Source organism: Eptesicus fuscus, chromosome 8, assembly GCF_027574615.1.
Source record: "Eptesicus fuscus isolate TK198812 chromosome 8, DD_ASM_mEF_20220401, whole genome shotgun sequence".
Classification (NCBI taxonomy): domain Eukaryota; kingdom Metazoa; phylum Chordata; class Mammalia; order Chiroptera; family Vespertilionidae; genus Eptesicus; species Eptesicus fuscus.
The window spans coordinates 76675859-76694673 of record NC_072480.1 but is presented as its reverse complement, the minus strand read 5'-3'; the positions used below and the strand labels follow the sequence as shown (position 1 = coordinate 76694673).

The window sequence follows — 18815 nt, the reverse complement described above, 5'->3', positions numbered from 1 at the left end:
TTGTTCATCTGGAAAATAATACAATAATTAACAAGTAATAATACAAGAATAAACTGTGTTTGGTGTATTCCCAACTGTAAACCTACTTTTGTTCCACCCTGTCTATAAAATTGAACAAGGGGGGTGTTTGTTGTTGTTTTGCGTGTTGTTTTGTATGTATATCCCAGGCCATATTTTATAAATGCAAGAGGAAAAACTTTGACACCTTAGCTTAGTTTATTTATTCTAGCTTTAGTACCACAATTAAATAATTTAAAGATTTTTTTCAAAATTTAAATTCAAAATAAATAGGAAATAAGATAGTATAGTTAGTGCCCTCTGCTGATGTTGGTCTCAAGAATTTTCCCCAGGTTTAGTTATAATGAATTAGAAGTTTGTGCTGCATGTCATTGATAGCAGAGCATAGAGGACATGGAGACAGATCATTGACCAGTTCTTGCATTTTTTGACAGATATTGAATAACTTCGATCTACTCTTGTGATGTGGATACAAAATGAAATTCAAGGTATTGGTAGATAAGAGATGGGGTTTTTTTAAAGGCAGAGCTATAATAAAAGTATCTATCTTGTGCTCTGAAAATGCAGCAGGGGGAGTTGGAGTATGATTCTTAGAAAAGTAGTTATTTCACCTGGACTCGCATAGGATCAGGAAGAATTTGCAGAATTTTGGGTAGCCCAGAATTTGGGGGTGGAGGCAACAAGAGTGGCAAAGGGAACATGTGAAAGGGGTATAAAAGCACAGGTAATATTTCTGTGTGGCCTAAGTGTGAGGACAGTGGAAGGTGATAAATCTGAAAGAGGAGGCATGCGATCACATCTGTGGCGACAGTATGCAGGCCGGGGGGAAAGGCCGAGCAGACAGAAAAGAGGGTCTTCCTTTTGTATGCAGAGAAGAATTGGTGGGTCCTAGGCCAGTGAGAGAAGGTCTTGATAAAACTGTAGAACACTAGTAGGAATAAAAATTAAATCACAGAAGCAAGTCAAAACAAACCTGGAGGTGTGGCGGAAGTGCCCAAAGGGCCTCGGGGGCAGGTGCAGCCTCCTCTGCTCACAAATTGATTGACAGGTGTTGTGACCAGAGGCGCTAGATTCCAGGCCCTTTCCCCCGAGCTCAGCCCTCAGATGCCCCACCACCTAGACAGAGCCTGCATGCTCCACGGGGCGCCCCAGGCCCAGGAGCTGGGGGGTCCCTGGGCTGCGGGGCAGGGGTCCTGGTGTGGCCCTCCTCCCTGGGGCCCTGTCGTTCCGATCCTCGTCTTTCCCCCGGATCTAGTGTTCAGGGCGGAACAACGCAGCAGACCCCGGCAGCTGCTGACCCTCTGTAACCCCACGGGAGCCGCGCTTCGCTTCAGAGTTCTGTGCACGGCACCTGCCGAATACACAGTGTTTGATGCAGAAGGATTCGCCACGTGGCCCCCTGTGCCAGCCACTGTGATGTCCAGGACGGCTATGCATTGAGCTGTCTGAGGAGGGAGCTGAGGGCTGAGTGTTGGGGCACAAGGACATCACCTCGGTTTTGAGGACCCCAGCCTACCCCCTTGAACTTCAGGGACAGCCTCACCCAATGCCTCACCTGGGCCTCCTTCCTGGACAGCACCACCCACAACCAGACGCCTACCTGAGAAATCCCACCCACAGCAGGCCACCAGCTCCTTCCTCCTGTTCTTGCTGACCGGCATAGTCCCGGTGGCCTTCCTGCTGCTCCCACTCCAGGATGAACTCGGCAGCCAGCTATCCCAAATCCTGCATGTCTCCCTGGGACAAAAGTTGGTGGCGACCTACAACTTGGGCCTCTTTACCATGGTCTTTCTCCGGACCTGAGCCCCCTGCCCGACCTCCACCCCTCCCCGGCAGGGATGTGGACATGGGACCGCCACTGTGATGCTCATACCTTGCCTGGACTCCTACTCCCTTCTTCTTCCTGCCACCCCCTTCACCCCTGACAAAAGTACCCAGGGATTTGTATTCATTTTCCAAGTTGAATAAAATAAACTTGCAAAATTAAACTGAAAAAAGAAAACCCACAAAAAACAACTACACACAAACCTGGGAGGTAGTGTGATTATGGAAAACACTACCAATTCACGGTCAGAGAACACCATTATTGGAATTCTTCAACTAAGCTGAGGAGAACAAACATTTCAGGAGATATAGTCCAGTTAAATCTGAATTTCTAGATAAGCAAGGAATAATATTATAGTGTTCAGTATGCCCATGCAATATTTGAAATATACTAAAAATTATTTTTTTGCTTATCTGAAATTCAAATCTAGGTGGGTGTCTTATTATTTTTATTTGAAAAACCTGGTAATCCTAATTTGATAAAAAATAAAAAATTAAAGGTCATGAAAGGCTTGGTGGTCAGACTCAATGATCTGATTATTTTTTTTAGTGTTACCAGGTTTGTTTGGAGGTGTGAGGTACAAGCGTTTGATAGAACACAGGGAGAATCTTTTGGGAAATGTTTTCTACATTTAAGTCACTGGTAGGGATTTCACCTTATGAGATTACTAAGAAGAAAAATGGAACTATAGAAAAGGGGAAATTCAAACCATTGAAAGCATCCAATAGTCAACAGACTAGATGGACAGTGTCTTGTGTATTCCAGGAAACAAAATGGGTGTCATTCTCTCGGAGAGGGACCATCCATTCTGCTTGATCCAATGTGAACAAGGCCGGGCTGCCATTGTTGTTTATATTCTTCATATACAGTGGCCCCTGTGTTCTGGCTCCTGTTTTTATTGAGGCTCTGAAAGCATTACAAAAGCCCCAACAATAAACACTCTGCTGAGAATGTGAGGTCATAGTAATGTGACCTCACAGGGAGCCAGTTCTTTGGAATGCCTAGAAGACCAGCAGACGCTGGAGTTGTGGGCGAATGGATCCTGGGAAGGGGCTGAGCAGAGGAAGTATGGCCCATGCGCACCCTGGGCTCCATGATGAGCTTCTCTTGGTGTCTGTCTTATTGCTGGTGAGTTTGTCTTGCCATGTTTTTGCAGACATTCAGATTTAAAAGGAGCAATCTCTGTTCTCATTCAAATAACCTGGTAAATTGTGAAATGGGACAGAATGAAGCCATCTAGGAATGTAGGTATTAAACCTCACTTTATTCTTAATTTTCTTTTTTTTTACTAAAATCCAGAGAAATCTGATGCCTACAGATTTTAATATTACCTCCTGGTGAATGTGAGGAAAATGAGAAATAGACTGGACTGGGAAAGCTGGTAGGAAGAGGAGGCAAATGTGAGGAATGAGAAACATGAACAACAGGAATAATTTTGGCTACTACATTTAAAAAATATGCTCCTTAGGATAAGTATCTTGTATTTAAACAACATCTTTGCAGTATGATGTATAAACTACATGTTTGCCTGTAGTGATTAAGTATATGCCATGAATTTGCCCTGAGAAGTGAACAATAGTACCAGTTTAACTGAGAAGAAAATCCTTTCTTTGACATTTTCCTCCAACATGATAGCTAATTATAGAGTAAGAGAAGGCATGGGAACACAATTCCAGGGATATTTTTATTTATTTATAAAAATTACTTGATTTGAACTAAAATCATTCTTGGAATAAATATTTTACATTTCACCACTTAATGTGAGAAAACACAAAATTGTCTTTAAAAGAAATTTCTTCTATGAGTTTGATTATTATAGATTTGCCATATATAATAATTAAATATTCAATTTCCGATAAGATAAATTTCACAGAACTGGCTGGGTAATGTCAATTCTCTAAAGGAAGGTTTAGAATGAAAAAAATATCTAAATGTATTTGCATGAAGGTTTCACCATGATGAAGCAATTTATTGTATTTGTAGGTATTTTTGTTGGGAACTTGTTAAAGGAGGTTACCAGGCATCCTGGTTCTCCTGGATCAGCTCTAGTTTGTGTCTGTTGTCCTGGAATTGACTACATTTTCACAATTGACTTTGACTTTAAGAAAATGAGGTAATACCATGAATAGTTGCAGTAAAATAAGTCAACATGGGTTTGATAAACCCCCACCTTGTATTTCCAGCTTCTCCAAAGTCTCTTCTGGAAGGTGTGATTCGCATGTGCATAGAACAGAATTTTCCTGTAGTTGATTGAGTCTCAGAGACAGTGTGGGATAACCTTTCTTTTCTCCTTTCCTGATAGTCCCCTTCAGGACAGCAAGTAGCTGGGAAAGTGAGCTTGGGGAGGGGCTGCTGGGGACAGTTAACTCCCTCAGGTCTGGCAGGGGTGGGGGAAGTCAGGGACTTTGCTCCTAGGAGCTACTTGGTGTATCAGCTGGTTGTGCAGTAGCCCAACTACATTTCAGTGGTAGAGTGAAGCTGCCAGGCTAACACTTATTTGGTGGATCAGTGAAAAATGGGAAATTATAATTTAGATAGAATAGGTGACAAAATAGAGATTGAGCAGTTTTTAAAATACTCATCTTTGCTAATGTGATTTTTGTATTTATTACATGATGTAAATTTACAGTGAATTTCTAATGCTTATTTTACTTGTAATAATTACAATTAGATATGGAATGATTGGTCATCCCTGTTCCCTCTTCAGAGTGTCTTGTTTTAGACAATAAATGGTTATTATACTTACTATTTACCAAGTTAAAGAAGTATGGCATAGGGCAGTGATGGGCAACCTTTTGAGCTTGGTGTGTCAAACTTCGCCAAAAAACTGAGCATAACTCAGGTACTGTGTCACTTTGAGGAAAAAACTAACTCCAAGACTCTAGTCGCAAATGTTTCATCCTCGGCATGCGGCCGCCGTGTCATCAGAAATGGCTACGCGTGTCAGTGCTGACACGCGTGTCATAGGTTCGCCATCACTGGCATAGGGCAAGGACACACAAACTAGCCTATGGACCTCATTCAGCCTTGCCTGAAATGGCTCTTAAGTTTTTAAAGGCTGTAAAATAACAACAGAAACAAAGCAATGTGTGATAGGGGCTTTATGTGGCCTGCAAGTCCAAAATAATTACTGTCTGGTTCGTTAACAGAAACATTCTGACTGTCTAGCGTCTGTTGTAAATGTATTGGAAGGCTACTTACGCACAGTAGTTCATCATGAAATAACTGTTTTATTACCAAGTTAAAACGAAGATTTGGAAATTACTGTGTTCTCATTGGTTTTATTTTTTTAAGAAAATCAACCATTTATTTTCATTACTCAGAAAAAAGTGATGGATAATTTCCTTTCATTGTATTGTTTTTTATAAAATATACTAGAGGCCCAGTGCATGATTGAATCATGTTAGTGTAGGGTCCCCTACACGCTTTTGCTTTTCGCGGTGGAGCTGGGTGCCTGTCCGCTGGTGCTGGAGCAGACAGGCACCCAGCTCCCCCACTCTCGATGGTCCGCGGCCGCTGAGGGGGGCTGCCGCGGACACCTGGCTACCCTGCTGTTGAGAGGCGCGCAGCTGGGTGTCCGCCGCAGGCCCCCTCAGCGGCCGCGGATCTGGCCATTGAGAGGCACAGGGGGCGGGAGTCCCGCCCCCTGTGCCTCTCAACAGCAGGGTAGCTCCCCTCAGTGGCCGCGGATTCGTGCCTCTCACTGGCCGGATAGGCCACCCCGAGTCCCGCCCCCCAGCCTCCCGCCGCCCAATCGTGGGCATAGCGGAGTGATGGTAATTTACATGTTACTCTATTATCAGATAGGATATTTTAAAATTTATCTTTATTGAAAGTATTACAGATGTGCCCTTGTTTTCTATTAACCCCTTCCACTCCACTCCCACCCCCTTCCCAGGTCTTCACCACACTATTGTCTGTGTCCATAGGTTATGCATATATGCATATCAGTTCATTGGCTTCTGTGTCTGCATGATGTAGCATTCTACAGCTAGCCACAGACTCCTTTCTAGAACAGAAGTTTCACAGTATGATCTGTGGGGCTTACCAAGACCCTTCAGTTGGTTTGTGAGATCAAAGTTATTTTATAATAACAGCACAGCATTATTTTCCTGTTTCACTGTGTTGATATTTGCACTGATGGTACAAAAGCAGTGGGAGGGAGTGTCTTCGCATTAATCCAGGGAGTAGCACCAAACTATTCTAATTGCTGTATTGCACTTTACTACCATGCACTTGAAATAAAAACAGATCAGTTTAACCTAAAAATATCCTTGATAAAGCAGTACACATTAATTACATTTCATCCCTTGACTACATGCCTTTTTCATTTCTCATGGGATGAAATGGAAAATATACATAAAGCACTTCCGCTCCTGATGGTCGTCTCCAGGAAAAGCACTTGGACGTAATTAGAGTTGTGAACTGTAAACCACTCCCTTTTTTCATGGAGTGCCGTTTTTCCTTCAAAGTCTGACGGGAAAACTACGTTACTGGCAAACATTTTCTTGGAAATTAATAGAGTGTGTCTATCACTTTAGGGACAACAACTGGCAATTTTTGTTGCCAATGATAAAATGTGAGCTTTCCATCAAAAATTAGAAGTTTAGAAAACTTATCTCTGTACCAAAAATTCGACAACTTCCCAATTCTTAGACTTTTCTGAAGATATTATTAGTGGTGACATTAATGAATGTGATTTTTCTTCATATTGCATAATGAAATATGTCAACAGATATTTTGCAAATGACCATTGCATGTTGCAGAATCATTTCTGGTAAAAGATCCATTCAAAATGTAAGATAGATTTTAATATTCCTACAAAACATTCATTGATACAGTTTAGATTCTCTATTGCAACTAACCTTTAAGAACTTACCACTGTCTTATTTGGGTGTCATATCAGAAAATAATATCTACAATGACCTGAAAAGGATATTAAAATTAACTAAATATCTATCTGATGCTGGATTTTCTTAATCTATTTCACCAAATCAATATGTTATTACAGCTTGAATGTCGAAGTGGCTGTGAGGATGCAGATGTCTTCCAGTAAGCCAGCCATTAAAGAAATGTGTAAAAAATGAGAATTATGGTTGTGTGGAAAACCGTAATTCTGAACTTTGTTGTTTTGGAAAATATAGTTATCTTTAATAAGAATATATTATTTATTTTCTTGAAATGGTTTATTTTTAAATGAATTAATATTTGAAAATTTTCTATTTTAATTACTAATATAGTGGATATCAATAGATATAACTCACATAATCAAAGGTCTTTGGAATCCTCCATATTTTTAAAAATGTAAAGGTCCTGAGACCAACAGGTTTGAGAACTGCTTATCGAGGATGTAAGCAATCACTTCTTTAGTGCATTGAAATAGTAACTGACAATATTTTGTGAATAATTAACCAGTTAACTGCCATGATATTTTGAATTTAATTAAAAAAGGTCCACCATTTGCATCTATAGATGCTTATGGCGTACAAATGGTTACGAATAAAACAATCTCATTTAAAATTGTTTTTTTCATTTAGTTGGTTCTACAATATCATGATAATTTTTTCAGCTATTTTCCTTTTTGCCATGCAAGAAAAATCTTGACTTCTTTTTTCCCTTCCTTTTCAGTTCTCGCAGCCATGCTGGGGTGAAAACAGCACTGCTGGAGGCTCATGCTGAAATGGGGAACACTGAAATTCTGGAAAAGGAGCCCTCAGAAAGTCTCAGTAATGGCACTAGCAGCAACATAGAAGCAGCCAAGAGGTTGGCCAAACGCCTTTATCAACTAGACAGATTCAAAAGGTCGGATGTCGCGAAGCACCTAGGCAAGAAGTACGTTCTGTCCCAAGGCCGCGCGCGCGCGCGCGCGCGCGCGCGCGCGCGTGTGTGTGTGTGTGTGTGTGTGTGTGTGTGTGTGTTTACACGCGCGTGCGCTTTTATATTAATAACCAAGTCTATTTTGCTTTCTTATAGCAATGAATTTAGCAAACTAGTTGCAGAAGAATATCTGAAGTTCTTTGATTTTACAGGAATGACGCTGGATCAGTCTCTCAGGTAAGATTACATTCCTGTTCTTTTTGCCTCCAAAGAATTTCTCCTAAGAAGAGAAAGTAATGTGTGACGCTGAAATCTGATTTTTATTTGTTTAGATTTTTAAAAAATTTGATTTCAGAGAGGAAGAGAGGTGGAGAGAGAGCTAGAAACATTTATGATGAAAGAAAATTATTCATTGGCTGCCTCCTGTGCGCCCCACACTGGGGATCGAGCCCGCAACCCAGGCATGTGCCCTGACCGGGAATTGAACCATGACCTTCTAGTTCATAGGTCGACGCGCAACCACTGAGTCATGCTGGCCGGACTGATGTTTATTTTTTTTAACCCACAGTTACTTTGTGAATTTAGTTCCGATTATAAATATTATGTATCAGAAAATGAGAAAAATATATTGTTTTTATGAAATTACATGAACTCATATTCGGCATCTAGTAGGTGACATCGTAAAGAATGGTGGCAGCATAAGTCATGAGGAGAAATGGAATCTGTGGGAATTTGGTTTTTATGTGATCAATTTTTTAAAATGCAGTTTACATACGGACTGTAGAATTTTAGGTATTTTTCCTAAGCATTTGTTTACAATACCAGTTAACCTTTTAAGACAATACTTTGGAATTAACTCATGAATGGAATAAAAATGAATATCAACATAATCAGCAGAAAGTATCTATAAAAGTGTGTAACACTTTTTGCTCATGTGTTCATATGAAGATGACTTACACAATCTGACCCTCCGTTTTCACACCATATTGTACTGTAAATTTCTAATAGCAGCTGGAGGTAGAACCCAGTCAGCATCTAATCTTATGAAGTTTATAACATGTCAGAGCCTGGAGGAATTCTGAGATCATGTGTGTAACCTGCTAGTTTTACAAAGCAGGAAACTGAGACCTGCAGGGTGAAGTGGGGCTGTTTGGATAATAACACACATAGAGACTTCTTCTGTGGCTCTTTGCATGAATCAAGTGTACTCATAGGTTTTGCAATGAAAACAGGTAAGGGTGGAGGTGAGATCTATATTTTTGTTTTGCTTTTGCTTTGCTTTCTTATGTGGTTTATTTTTTAAAAGTTAGAAAAAAATAAAGTTTTATCAGTATAATTTAGATTAGCAGACTATAAAGAGCAACATTTTCATCATAGAAATAAGGTTTATTGTATGTTTCTTTCAATAATAATATTTCTTAGAGCATTTTAAATGATGTATTTTTTTTCCCCATCTCATGGGAATGCATCTACTTTGTCAAGTGAGGGACATCTGAATTTATCTGTAACTAGTGTCCTGATGCATGGATTCATGCACATTGAAAGGAAATTAATTAGAAGAAATATTTTAATATCTCTATTTGCATCTTGCTAATGAAAAGAAAATAGGATTCTACCGAGACTCCTACCTACCTACTCCAGGACTTCTGTGAGGATCAAATGAGATGAGGCACGGGAAAATGCTTCACAAACATTTGATTAACGTGTAAAATGTTTGCACTTGGCTATAAAGCTAGTCGTGTTCCTGGCTGAACTCCAAGGATGCTAGTCACTAGGGAGAGGAAGCTGGACATTGCTACATAACGTCATTACCCTGCGCCCACGGCCACTGTTTATGGGCTGGGCTGGGCTGGGCTGTGGGCTGCATTTTGTGCCTTGAGGTCTTGGCAGCATTGGCTGCGATTTGGTGGGGCCAAATTGCTCCGGAGTGGTGGTGGGCCTGTGTCCCACTTAGGGGAAGCCGAGTGTTGGTTTGTCAGCACCAGGTGCATGGTGCCGTTTCTTTTTAAATGACCAGTGCACTTCATGCATTGAGCGTCTGCCTCCTGTTGGTCAGTGCATGTTATATCTACAGGCTGGATGGTTGGATGGACACTTAGGCGCTTATATATATAGATAGTACTCTCAGTGACTCTGATTTGGGCTGTGTGTGTGGTTTTGGGAATATTTTCTATTGTTCAAAGAAGGTTTTTTTTAAATATATATTTTTATTGATTTCAGAGAGGAATGGAGAGGGGAGAGAGAGAGAGAAACATCAGTGATTGAGAGAGAATCATTGATTGGCTGCCTCCTGTGCACCGCCCACTGGGGATCGAGCCTGCAAGCTGGGCATGTGCCCTTGGCCAGAATTGAACCTGGGACCCTTCAGTCAGCAGGCCAACGCTCTATCCACTGAGCCAAACCGGCTAGGGCTCAAAGAAGTTTTATACACAAATTAATTTATTCCTAACTTATGGAATAAGTAGAGTTTTAGTTTTCAGTTTCCTCCTCCTGTAACAATTTATTTATGTGGTGATAATAGGTGAAGTAAAATTAACAGAAATCTATTATGCACACAGTATCACTGTAATTTTAACAGTGGGTCAGTGGCAATTAGTCATGTAACAAAATGGCAAAAAAACCTTGTGATCCATATAGAGTTTTAAAACATGGCCTACATGGTTTTGTATTTAGTCTTAAGTATTCTTTGGTTTTTACTCAACTGATCTTTTTAAATGGCTACGTGAGTCATTTGAGGAAATTACCTACCTTTGCAAGGCTTTTTTTGATGTATTGGCCTCCACGTTATTGTCCTGTCATCTTTTACATTGCGATTTCAGAGAATTGAAATGTCAGTATGAATTTATACTGAATGGCCATTTATTAAGTGATTTAAAAAAAGTAACTGTATCATATCTTAATTTGTGTAATTTCTTATGCTTTTATATGAATTAACTTTAACTGTCAAATATAAAGAGTGTGGTAATGTTTTCTAAAATTTTACCCCCCCCAACTCTTTTTTAGGTATTTCTTTAAAGCATTTTCTCTTGTGGGAGAAACTCAAGAACGAGAGAGAGTTTTAATACACTTCTCCAATAGATATTTTTATTGTAATCCGGATACCATTGCTTCACAAGGTAATCTGATGAAAATGCTTGGATTTATTTTTTTATAATAAGGATTATTTTCCTCATTATAAAAGTTACATTTGATTGTGGAAAATTATACAGGAGAAATGAAAATCATCTAAGTATTTCTTTCTAAGGATAACTATTATAAACAGTCAGATTTACTTCTTTCTAGTCTGTTTGTACAATATTTAATGTCAAATCAGAATCACTAGGGAGTTGTTTTCTGCTGGTATTCTCTTTCATTGTGAGCATTTTCTCATGTCATCAAATATTCTTTAAAAAGCATGATATTTATTGATGCATGACATTCTTTACTGTTATTTTTCTCTATTTTCCAGTTCCAGAGTGTGACAATATTTTTAAAATTGCTTATGCTTTGTCACTGAGATTTTATGTGCAAAATGGATTGTAATAAATGAAATTCCTCTTTTCATATTTCCTCTTCCTCAGCTTCTGATCTCTAATTCCTTGATGAGGTGCATGTGTACTTAGTTTTGGAAATATTTACAGATCTCACTGGAGTTTATAGTGTGTCTCTGGTGCTTTTGTTAGATAGTAATCAAAACAACACTGACCACTGACTTTAGCTTATGTTTATTGTGTTATTTTTAAAAAGCAGCTTTAGCTGTTGATGTACCTTATGAAGAGTGGTCTTTCTCCATTTCAATTCCTACAATATAGCGAAGTTTTCAGGGCTTGAACTCAAGTGCATTTATTTGCCATTGGGGAATCCTCCATAGGGTTACACATTCTGGAATAAATGACTGAGAGTAGATGCAGTAGAAATGGTAATTATCTCCCAGCTTCAGTATTACCAATTAACTAAAGATAAGTGTATTTGATATTGAATAAAGTAATTGTTTGCCCCACTCCCAATCCTTCAGAATATAATAAACAACTATCTGATTATTAAAGTCACATTCCTGATTTTGTCTGATTCATAGTATCTTGGACCATTCAACCTAAATGTTTTGTTTAAAGAATGGCAAGAAAGAAGATAACTATTTCTGTCTATCTTTTGTTAGCCAGAGAACTAATACCCAAATAGTAAAGATGCTGTGGAAGATGCAAATCCTGGCCTTTGTTAACCTGGCAGGTGAGGCTCAGTTGGTTGAGTGTTGTCCTGTGTACCAAAAGGTCACCAGTTTGATTCCTGTTCAGGGCACATGTCCAGGTTGCATGTTTTCTCTCTCTCTCTTCCTCTCCCTTCCTCTTTCTCTCAAATCAATAAAAACATATTTTGAAAAAAAATCAAGTCACATCTCTATCTCTGAAATGGAAACATCTTTCTTTATTCCGTTCTTTGACTAATTTATTCACTGTCTCTATCACTGTCAGCATTGAGTAGAGAATGCCAGATATAGAAGAGGAAAGGGTTGTTTTTATTAGAACCTTCTACAAATCCTAAGATGTTAACATGACATTCCGGAATGTAATAGGAAGATGGATTTGTGCATTCACTTGCCTGTTGATAGGATATTTATCAACTGAGTTAACAGATACTTTCAGGAATTTGTTTTAAATGTATTTAGAATTTGTGATAATAAACTGAGACTGGGATAACTATACTTTTAGGTACTTAGTAGCATCGACCTAGAAACTTTAATAACAGAAATATCCTACTAGACTCAAAGGCATGCTTTGGAAAAATACGCTGTCTTACTATACTTGGGTTGAGAATTGCAGAGAGAGAAGAAGAAGACTTGGAAATGAGAAGCTTAACTCAGTGCTTTTTCCTTTTTTTATATAAAGTAAGAAAAGTAATGCTTCTATATAAGTGTGAAATTCTTCCGGCTTGGGCAACTTTTCCCCCTGAATATTTAAATTTAAAATTTTCACAGATTATTTTAGTATTTTGCTTTTGTCGGATTCATAGTATCTTGGACCATTCAAACTATATGTTTTCTTTAAAGAATGGCAAGAAAGAAGATAGCTATTTCTAATTATATATTGTTAGCCAGAGGAGTAATACCCAAACAGTAAACTGAGGAAGATTCAAATCGTGGCTTTCTTTAACTTTTGCTTCTTTCCTAATTCACTTTCCTCCCAGAAAGTTTTTTTTTTAAAAAAAGAACAGTACTAAACTATTTATATTCATTTTCATATCTGTTGTTAAAATTGAAACGATATAAATAAAAAAATTACCATCTCATTTTCTAGAGATGATAATCTCTTTTAAATATCACCTTACATATTATTTCAGATGTATTTACATTTAAATGGAATTATACTATATATAATGTGTTTTTCGTATATTAATTTATTGTGAAATATCTTTCCACTTTAACATGTATACTTGGACAACATTTTAAATTACTGAAACATAACAGAATTATGTTTTTGGAGGGTCATATTTACTTGTTCCCTAGTCTAATCAGTGTTTCTTTGAATATCCTTGTATGTTGTATAGATTTTTATTTCCTTAGTGTAAAGCCCAGAAGTAAGTTTGCTGTGTCAAAGGACATTGTTTCAAAGCTTAAAGATATGTACTATCAAATTGTCCTCCTGAGAGGTAGGGATAATTCACTTTACCCAGTAGAGTCCAACGTTGTGCACTGAGGTCTTTTTAATGATTTATTCTTACCTGATTTCTGTCTCCCAAACAAATGTGATTACTTTTGCCTAGTTACAGTATGGTGCTTTCTTATTTATTGTGTTCTTAATATATGCTATGTTAATGACAATAGGAGTCTAGGAAATAGTGAATTAATGCTTTCTGTCCTTGTCTCTTTCCTTAGACGGCGTCCATTGTCTCACCTGTGCAATAATGCTTCTTAACACAGATCTCCATGGCCATGTAAGTGTATGGTTGTGAACTGTCTTACAGAAATCCAAAATGCCCCAGGCTTATCTTTGGTTTTATGTTCATACATGCTTATTCTCTGCCTTCCTTTCTCCCATTCTCTTTGTGGCAGGTAAGTAAACATAAATCTTTGGAAAAAGAAATAACTATTTCACATGCTAGCATAGAAAGTAAAGAGATAAAGTGATAGAATCATAATTTTAACACTATCCTCACAATCTCACAGTACTTCACTAGGAATTCCTTTTGTAGTTTCCAAGAGGTGAATTTAGAATAGCTTAGTGACTTAGTGATATGTAGCAGGTGTGCAGAGTTGACTAAAAGTGCAGATACTTTCAGGGGACATTCTTGGGTAATAGACCGTGATATGAAAGTGCTGGGATTCCAACAATTCGAACCTTGAACTAAGTATCCGAATCTAATATTCATCCAACTAGTTATAAGGAATGATCAGTCAGTGGACTGTGCTGACCTTGTTTTTCTGTTGCCAGAGAAGCAAGTGTTCTGTGCTTTCTCCTCTGCCCACCGTATAACAGTTGCAACTCTTTCCCTTCCCTTTCCTCCCACTCAATTTCTCAATCTTTCAGCCAAAGGACACAGTTTTGAGAAGGCTGTCCCCATATAACACTGATCCCAGAATGGGGAAGCTTTTTCATCTTGGGTATTTTGAGATCTCATCTATATATCAGTATTGTGTATTTAGTGTCTGTTGATGGAGAAAAACTATAATGGAGAAAAAAAAAGAATTCAATAATCTTTTACTTAAAGGTTGAGGATCTAATAGAACTTCCATGGAAGTTGCTAGATTTGGGGGGAATTTATTTCTATTAAAAGCGGATTACTTTGATAATACTTTCAAATAAACATGTATCTTATGAATTGCAATAATTTGAAGTAGAAGTAAATAAAGGTGTGAGGTTTATTATTTACTCAGATAACTTAGATGCTTGATGTCCAAACAAGCCATGACACCCCAGGTTCAGAACCACAGATCTCGATTTGCTCTGGTTTTGTCTTCAGACCACTTGTGAGTAATTGAAAGGAGATTAAGTAAAGCATCACACTTCTTTTTGGCAACTACGACATAAGAGACAGTTTACTTAAATGGACATTTTTTTAAAATATATTTTATTGATTTTTTACAGAGGGGAAGAGAGAGGGACAGAGAGCTAGAAACATCGACGAGAGAGAAACATCGATCAGCTGCCTCTTGCACACCCCCTACTGGGGATGTGCCCGCAACCAAGGTACATGCCCTTGACCGGAATCGAACCTGGGACCCTTGAGTCCGCAGGCCGACGCTCTATCCACTGAGCCAAACCGGTTTCGGCTAAATGGACATTTTAATATTATCTCGAGTTATGCCAATCATGCATAATTAATAATTGGCTGAAGTGGCAGAATTATATATAAGAGGGAGAAAATTATAAATACAAGTAAACCTCACTATAGAATCTTCAAAATCATGTTTTTGGTGCTTATTCTTAGTTTTTTTTTCATAAATGTGTTCTATATGCTTAAGATTGTCTATTATCTAGGTTTTGTTTATTAGAGTCTTTAATCCTTATTTACAATACCTATTGTTACAAGTCTGTTGAATGTATAGTAGTAATCATAAGAACTAACTATATGATAATGTGTTTCTCTTCTCTTCCTCCTCTGGATTCCTTTAAAAAATAAATTTGCCTTCTAGGTGGTAAGTTTTTACCCATAATTCTGGATGTAGCTTCTCTTGCATCATGGTTGCCTGATTGATTGTTATAGTGTCAGACTGACTTATTAGCATGACCCTATAAAAGTGAATCATTTAAAATATAAAGTGAATTATTTCTAACTTCTGTCCCTATCCACCTTCTCCTTACTCTGCACTGCCTAGGCCCTCATCTCTTGTTTCTTACTTCGATGCCAGAATATTCTCTTGGGGAATGAACTAATAAACCATTTTGCTTTTCTTCCTTACATCGTGTCATAATAGGAATACAACAGCATGACCTCTCTTGGAAGTGCTGATCCAAGCTTGTCTTCATGCTTTCAGTGGGGGAGGCATAACATGGGAGATGAACGTCTTTTGGCTGTTCTTTGTGAATCTTTCATGAGGGTTTCATTCACTCAAAGGAATGATGCATTGGAAATGCATTGGTATGGGTCTTTTGTTCTTCCTGCTAACTTTCTTACTAATAAAATGATAGAATGTATATTCATATAATAAATCTAACAGCATTACATGTTGAATGCCTTTCTACCTTTCTTTTTCTAATTTATTCTCTCATTCAACAAACACTTAGAGTGTGTCTGTTCCATTCCAAGTTCTGTGCCATTTAAGTTAGGAGCAGAAATAAATGGGACTTGGAAGTCAGATCTCCCCTGGGGTAGTGTTGGCTAGGCTTACCTCCATTCGTCAGGTTTAACTGAGGAAATGGTAGCAGGTAACTGAGGTACCGTGCTGAAAGAGCACTGGAGGGATATTTTAATTATACATTGAGTTATAGTTAAACCTCTCTACATCGGGTAGAAAAACCCCCAATCTGAAGTATATACAATATTTGGGGGAGAAATTCACTCGGATGTTATAATTATTTCATTGGAACTAAGAATGGCAATTCCCTTTAGTACCTATTTTTGAAAAATATGAATGATTTATCATTATGTTAGCAATAGTATTGATTTGCTTTTACTGTCTGCACGTAGTTTATTTTCTTAAATATTTCATAATTGTGACCATGTGCCTAATTTGCCAAGTAATCTCTTACTTTTAAAATGCCTCGTCATCTGTGAACTATACATGTAAATTAAACTTGCACATATAGGTACTTCTCTATTAAAACAAACTCTGGAGTTTATTTTTTCTCTTGCTATAATGGAACCAAATTGTATTGAATTTTGTTTGAACTGTCAGTAAGGAAAGAGTTGAACTTCATTTTTTCATTTAAGCCTGTATTTTATTAGAAATGATAGGAATAAAACAACCTGTCATGTTGGAATAAATTCAAACCATTCCTTTTTCTGGATAAATCTTCAAATGCATTCACTCTGTTGACAACAACTGGCTCTCCTGTACCTGGATCCAGCCCTCCTGGCAGGATTATTGCTGAGGCTGAAGACAGGTGGCAGAGGCAGGACAGTAGGCAGGCATTTCTCACCAGGGATGGCCTCTGAGGTGGCAGGAAGTTTTAGATACAGAACTGAGTTGCAATGAAGAGTGGGATAGAGAGGTGCATAGTCCGTTAGCCAATTTCACAACTAAAAGTCAAAAGATGTCCACAAGACAGTGGCTGCCCAAGGTCAGGCCATGGTCAGAGGCAGTAGTCAAGATTCGTGACAAAATCTACCCGTTAACACTGTGACCTGGGATGTTTAGTAGCTCTTTTAACCAGAGTCTCTCTCTGCTTTTCCGTATTGGCAGAAGCCAGCCCTCCCTGTGCCGTGGATGGAAAGGGGTGGGAGTGTTGTTTTTCTGGAGTGGTGGCTCTCTCTGCCTTAGGCCAGGCATCCTGCCGATACTTTGCCTTGGGGATGCTTAGAGAGCGCTGAATAGCATCCTCAGGGGTCTGAGTTTAATGTAGGAGGCTGGACATTACTGGCTCTTTGTGTGTCTTGGGTTATAGGTTAGATAAGGAGTAAACCCAAGGCTAGTACATGATACTGGTAGGGGGATAAAAAAATCAAGGAATAAAGTGTAGGTTTTGTATCAGAACAATGTTAAAAGATATGTGTAGTTAAGTTTCAGATAGGTCATAGGAATTGATTATTTTCAACCTGTAAACTGCATTGATAATTGTGAGTTTTTAATTCTTAGGTTATCTCTCTAGGAACCTAGAATTTTAAGTAATGGGTAAAATATTTGGTTTATTATCAGAAGTAGAAAATGAGTATTGGAAGAATTGGTATTAAATAATTTTAATTCTTTTACTTTTCCTATTGTGCTACTTTATACTTTATAGCATGAGGTTGATAGATGGTTAGTAGCCTCAGGAAATCTGTGTCTGTGATTGTCATTATTGTAACTGGCAGCTGCCATAGTGCATCTTGCCTGCTGCCTCCCTTCCTCCTGCAGAGCTGTCTCTCTGTGGATCCCTCCACACCCTCTGCGGGTAAGGCCATCCCATCCCTGGGCTTCCTTTCCTTTCTTTCTTTCTTTTTTAAATTCTTTATTATTGAAAGTATTACATATGTGTTGCCCCCCCTCCCTCGCCCCGCCCCCGGTTGCCATTTCTTTTCTATCTGGGCTTTATCCTGTTGTAGATTCCAGCCTTGTTGGCCTTAATTGTTATTGAGCCAGTGCTGCCTCCGTTCCACGTCAGTGGTGCTGTCTTTCCTTTCACCTGGTTGGGAACTCCCTGGCCAGAGTGGCTTCCTCCAGGCTCCCACCCCTGCAGCTAGCTAGCTTCTTGGTGATACTGAAAGTTCACTGAAGCATCAGGCCTAGATCTCAGAGATGCTAAGGGTTTCTAGTGAGACATGGAGTTCAGTTTTACTCTAACCATCAGGTGTGAAAATGTTTCTATAGAAAAATGTTATAGTTTCACATTTTTCAATTTAAAAATGACCTTTAGAATACAATTCACTATCAAATTGGCAACTCCCTAGATTTTTATAGGAATCCTTATTAAGCATGTCAGACTTCATCATGTACGGCTGGGTTTTCTTGGCTTCTATGACTCCAAATGAATGTCTTTTTCTCTCCCTCCATTTCTCCATTTCTCCCTCTCTGTGTACCTCCCTTTTCCTCTTCCCTCTCTCTCTCTTCTCTTCCTTCATTCTTCCCTTTCTCCATTTTCTCTCTTCTCTCTCTGTTCTCCCTGTGGCTCTGTTTTTCTTTCTTCATCTGTTCTTTATTTTTTCCCAGTAGTTCTGCTTTTTTTAAAAATAGGTTCATGCATAATGGAAACTGCAACACTAATAGCTTTTATCAGTGAGTCAGTGGTGTTAGTCAGTGGTGTTCATTAGGCCCTCACAGTATCTCATTGATACATTATTCAGTCGCTGCATCCCTTCTCCTTCTGGCCATTACAAGTTTTTCACATGTGCACAGCTCATTAGTAGAAAGAGATAAAGAAAGCAGGTGAAACTCTATTAAGTCAGTTTTGCTCTCCCTTCTTTTCTTCAAATGTTTTGGGGAGGGAGGGAGAAGTGAGGATGAAGAAGGGGATTGAAACTTTTGGCCTCCAATCCCATTACTTAATTTAATGCTTGTCCTTCTGTGACAACCAAGTTAAAAGTAGAGTTTAGTCAGTCTTTGTAA

The 18815-nt window shown here is 38.6% G+C and overlaps 1 protein-coding gene and 1 pseudogene across 3 annotated transcripts in view; both read left to right on the top strand.

Moving 5' to 3' along the window:
• PSD3 (pleckstrin and Sec7 domain containing 3) overlaps positions 1 to 18815 on the top strand; it is a 264762-nt gene that overhangs the window by 48136 nt on the left and 197811 nt on the right. Inside the window, exons 2-6 of one of the 3 annotated variants that reach the window (XM_054719993.1) lie at positions 453 to 506; positions 7472 to 7675; positions 7817 to 7897; positions 10664 to 10776; positions 13509 to 13567. In XM_054719993.1, the coding sequence (XP_054575968.1) occupies positions 7524 to 7675; positions 7817 to 7897; positions 10664 to 10776; positions 13509 to 13567 (405 nt within the window). In that variant the 5' untranslated portion in view covers positions 453 to 506; positions 7472 to 7523. Of the gene's footprint in view, positions 1 to 452; positions 507 to 2868; positions 2972 to 7471; positions 7676 to 7816; positions 7898 to 10663; positions 10777 to 13508; positions 13568 to 18815 lie in introns of those variants that run through there. The other 2 variants (XM_054719992.1, XM_054719991.1) reach the window with 2 other exon arrangements.
• On the top strand, positions 1150 to 1943 carry LOC103288277 (motile sperm domain-containing protein 3-like; annotated as a pseudogene).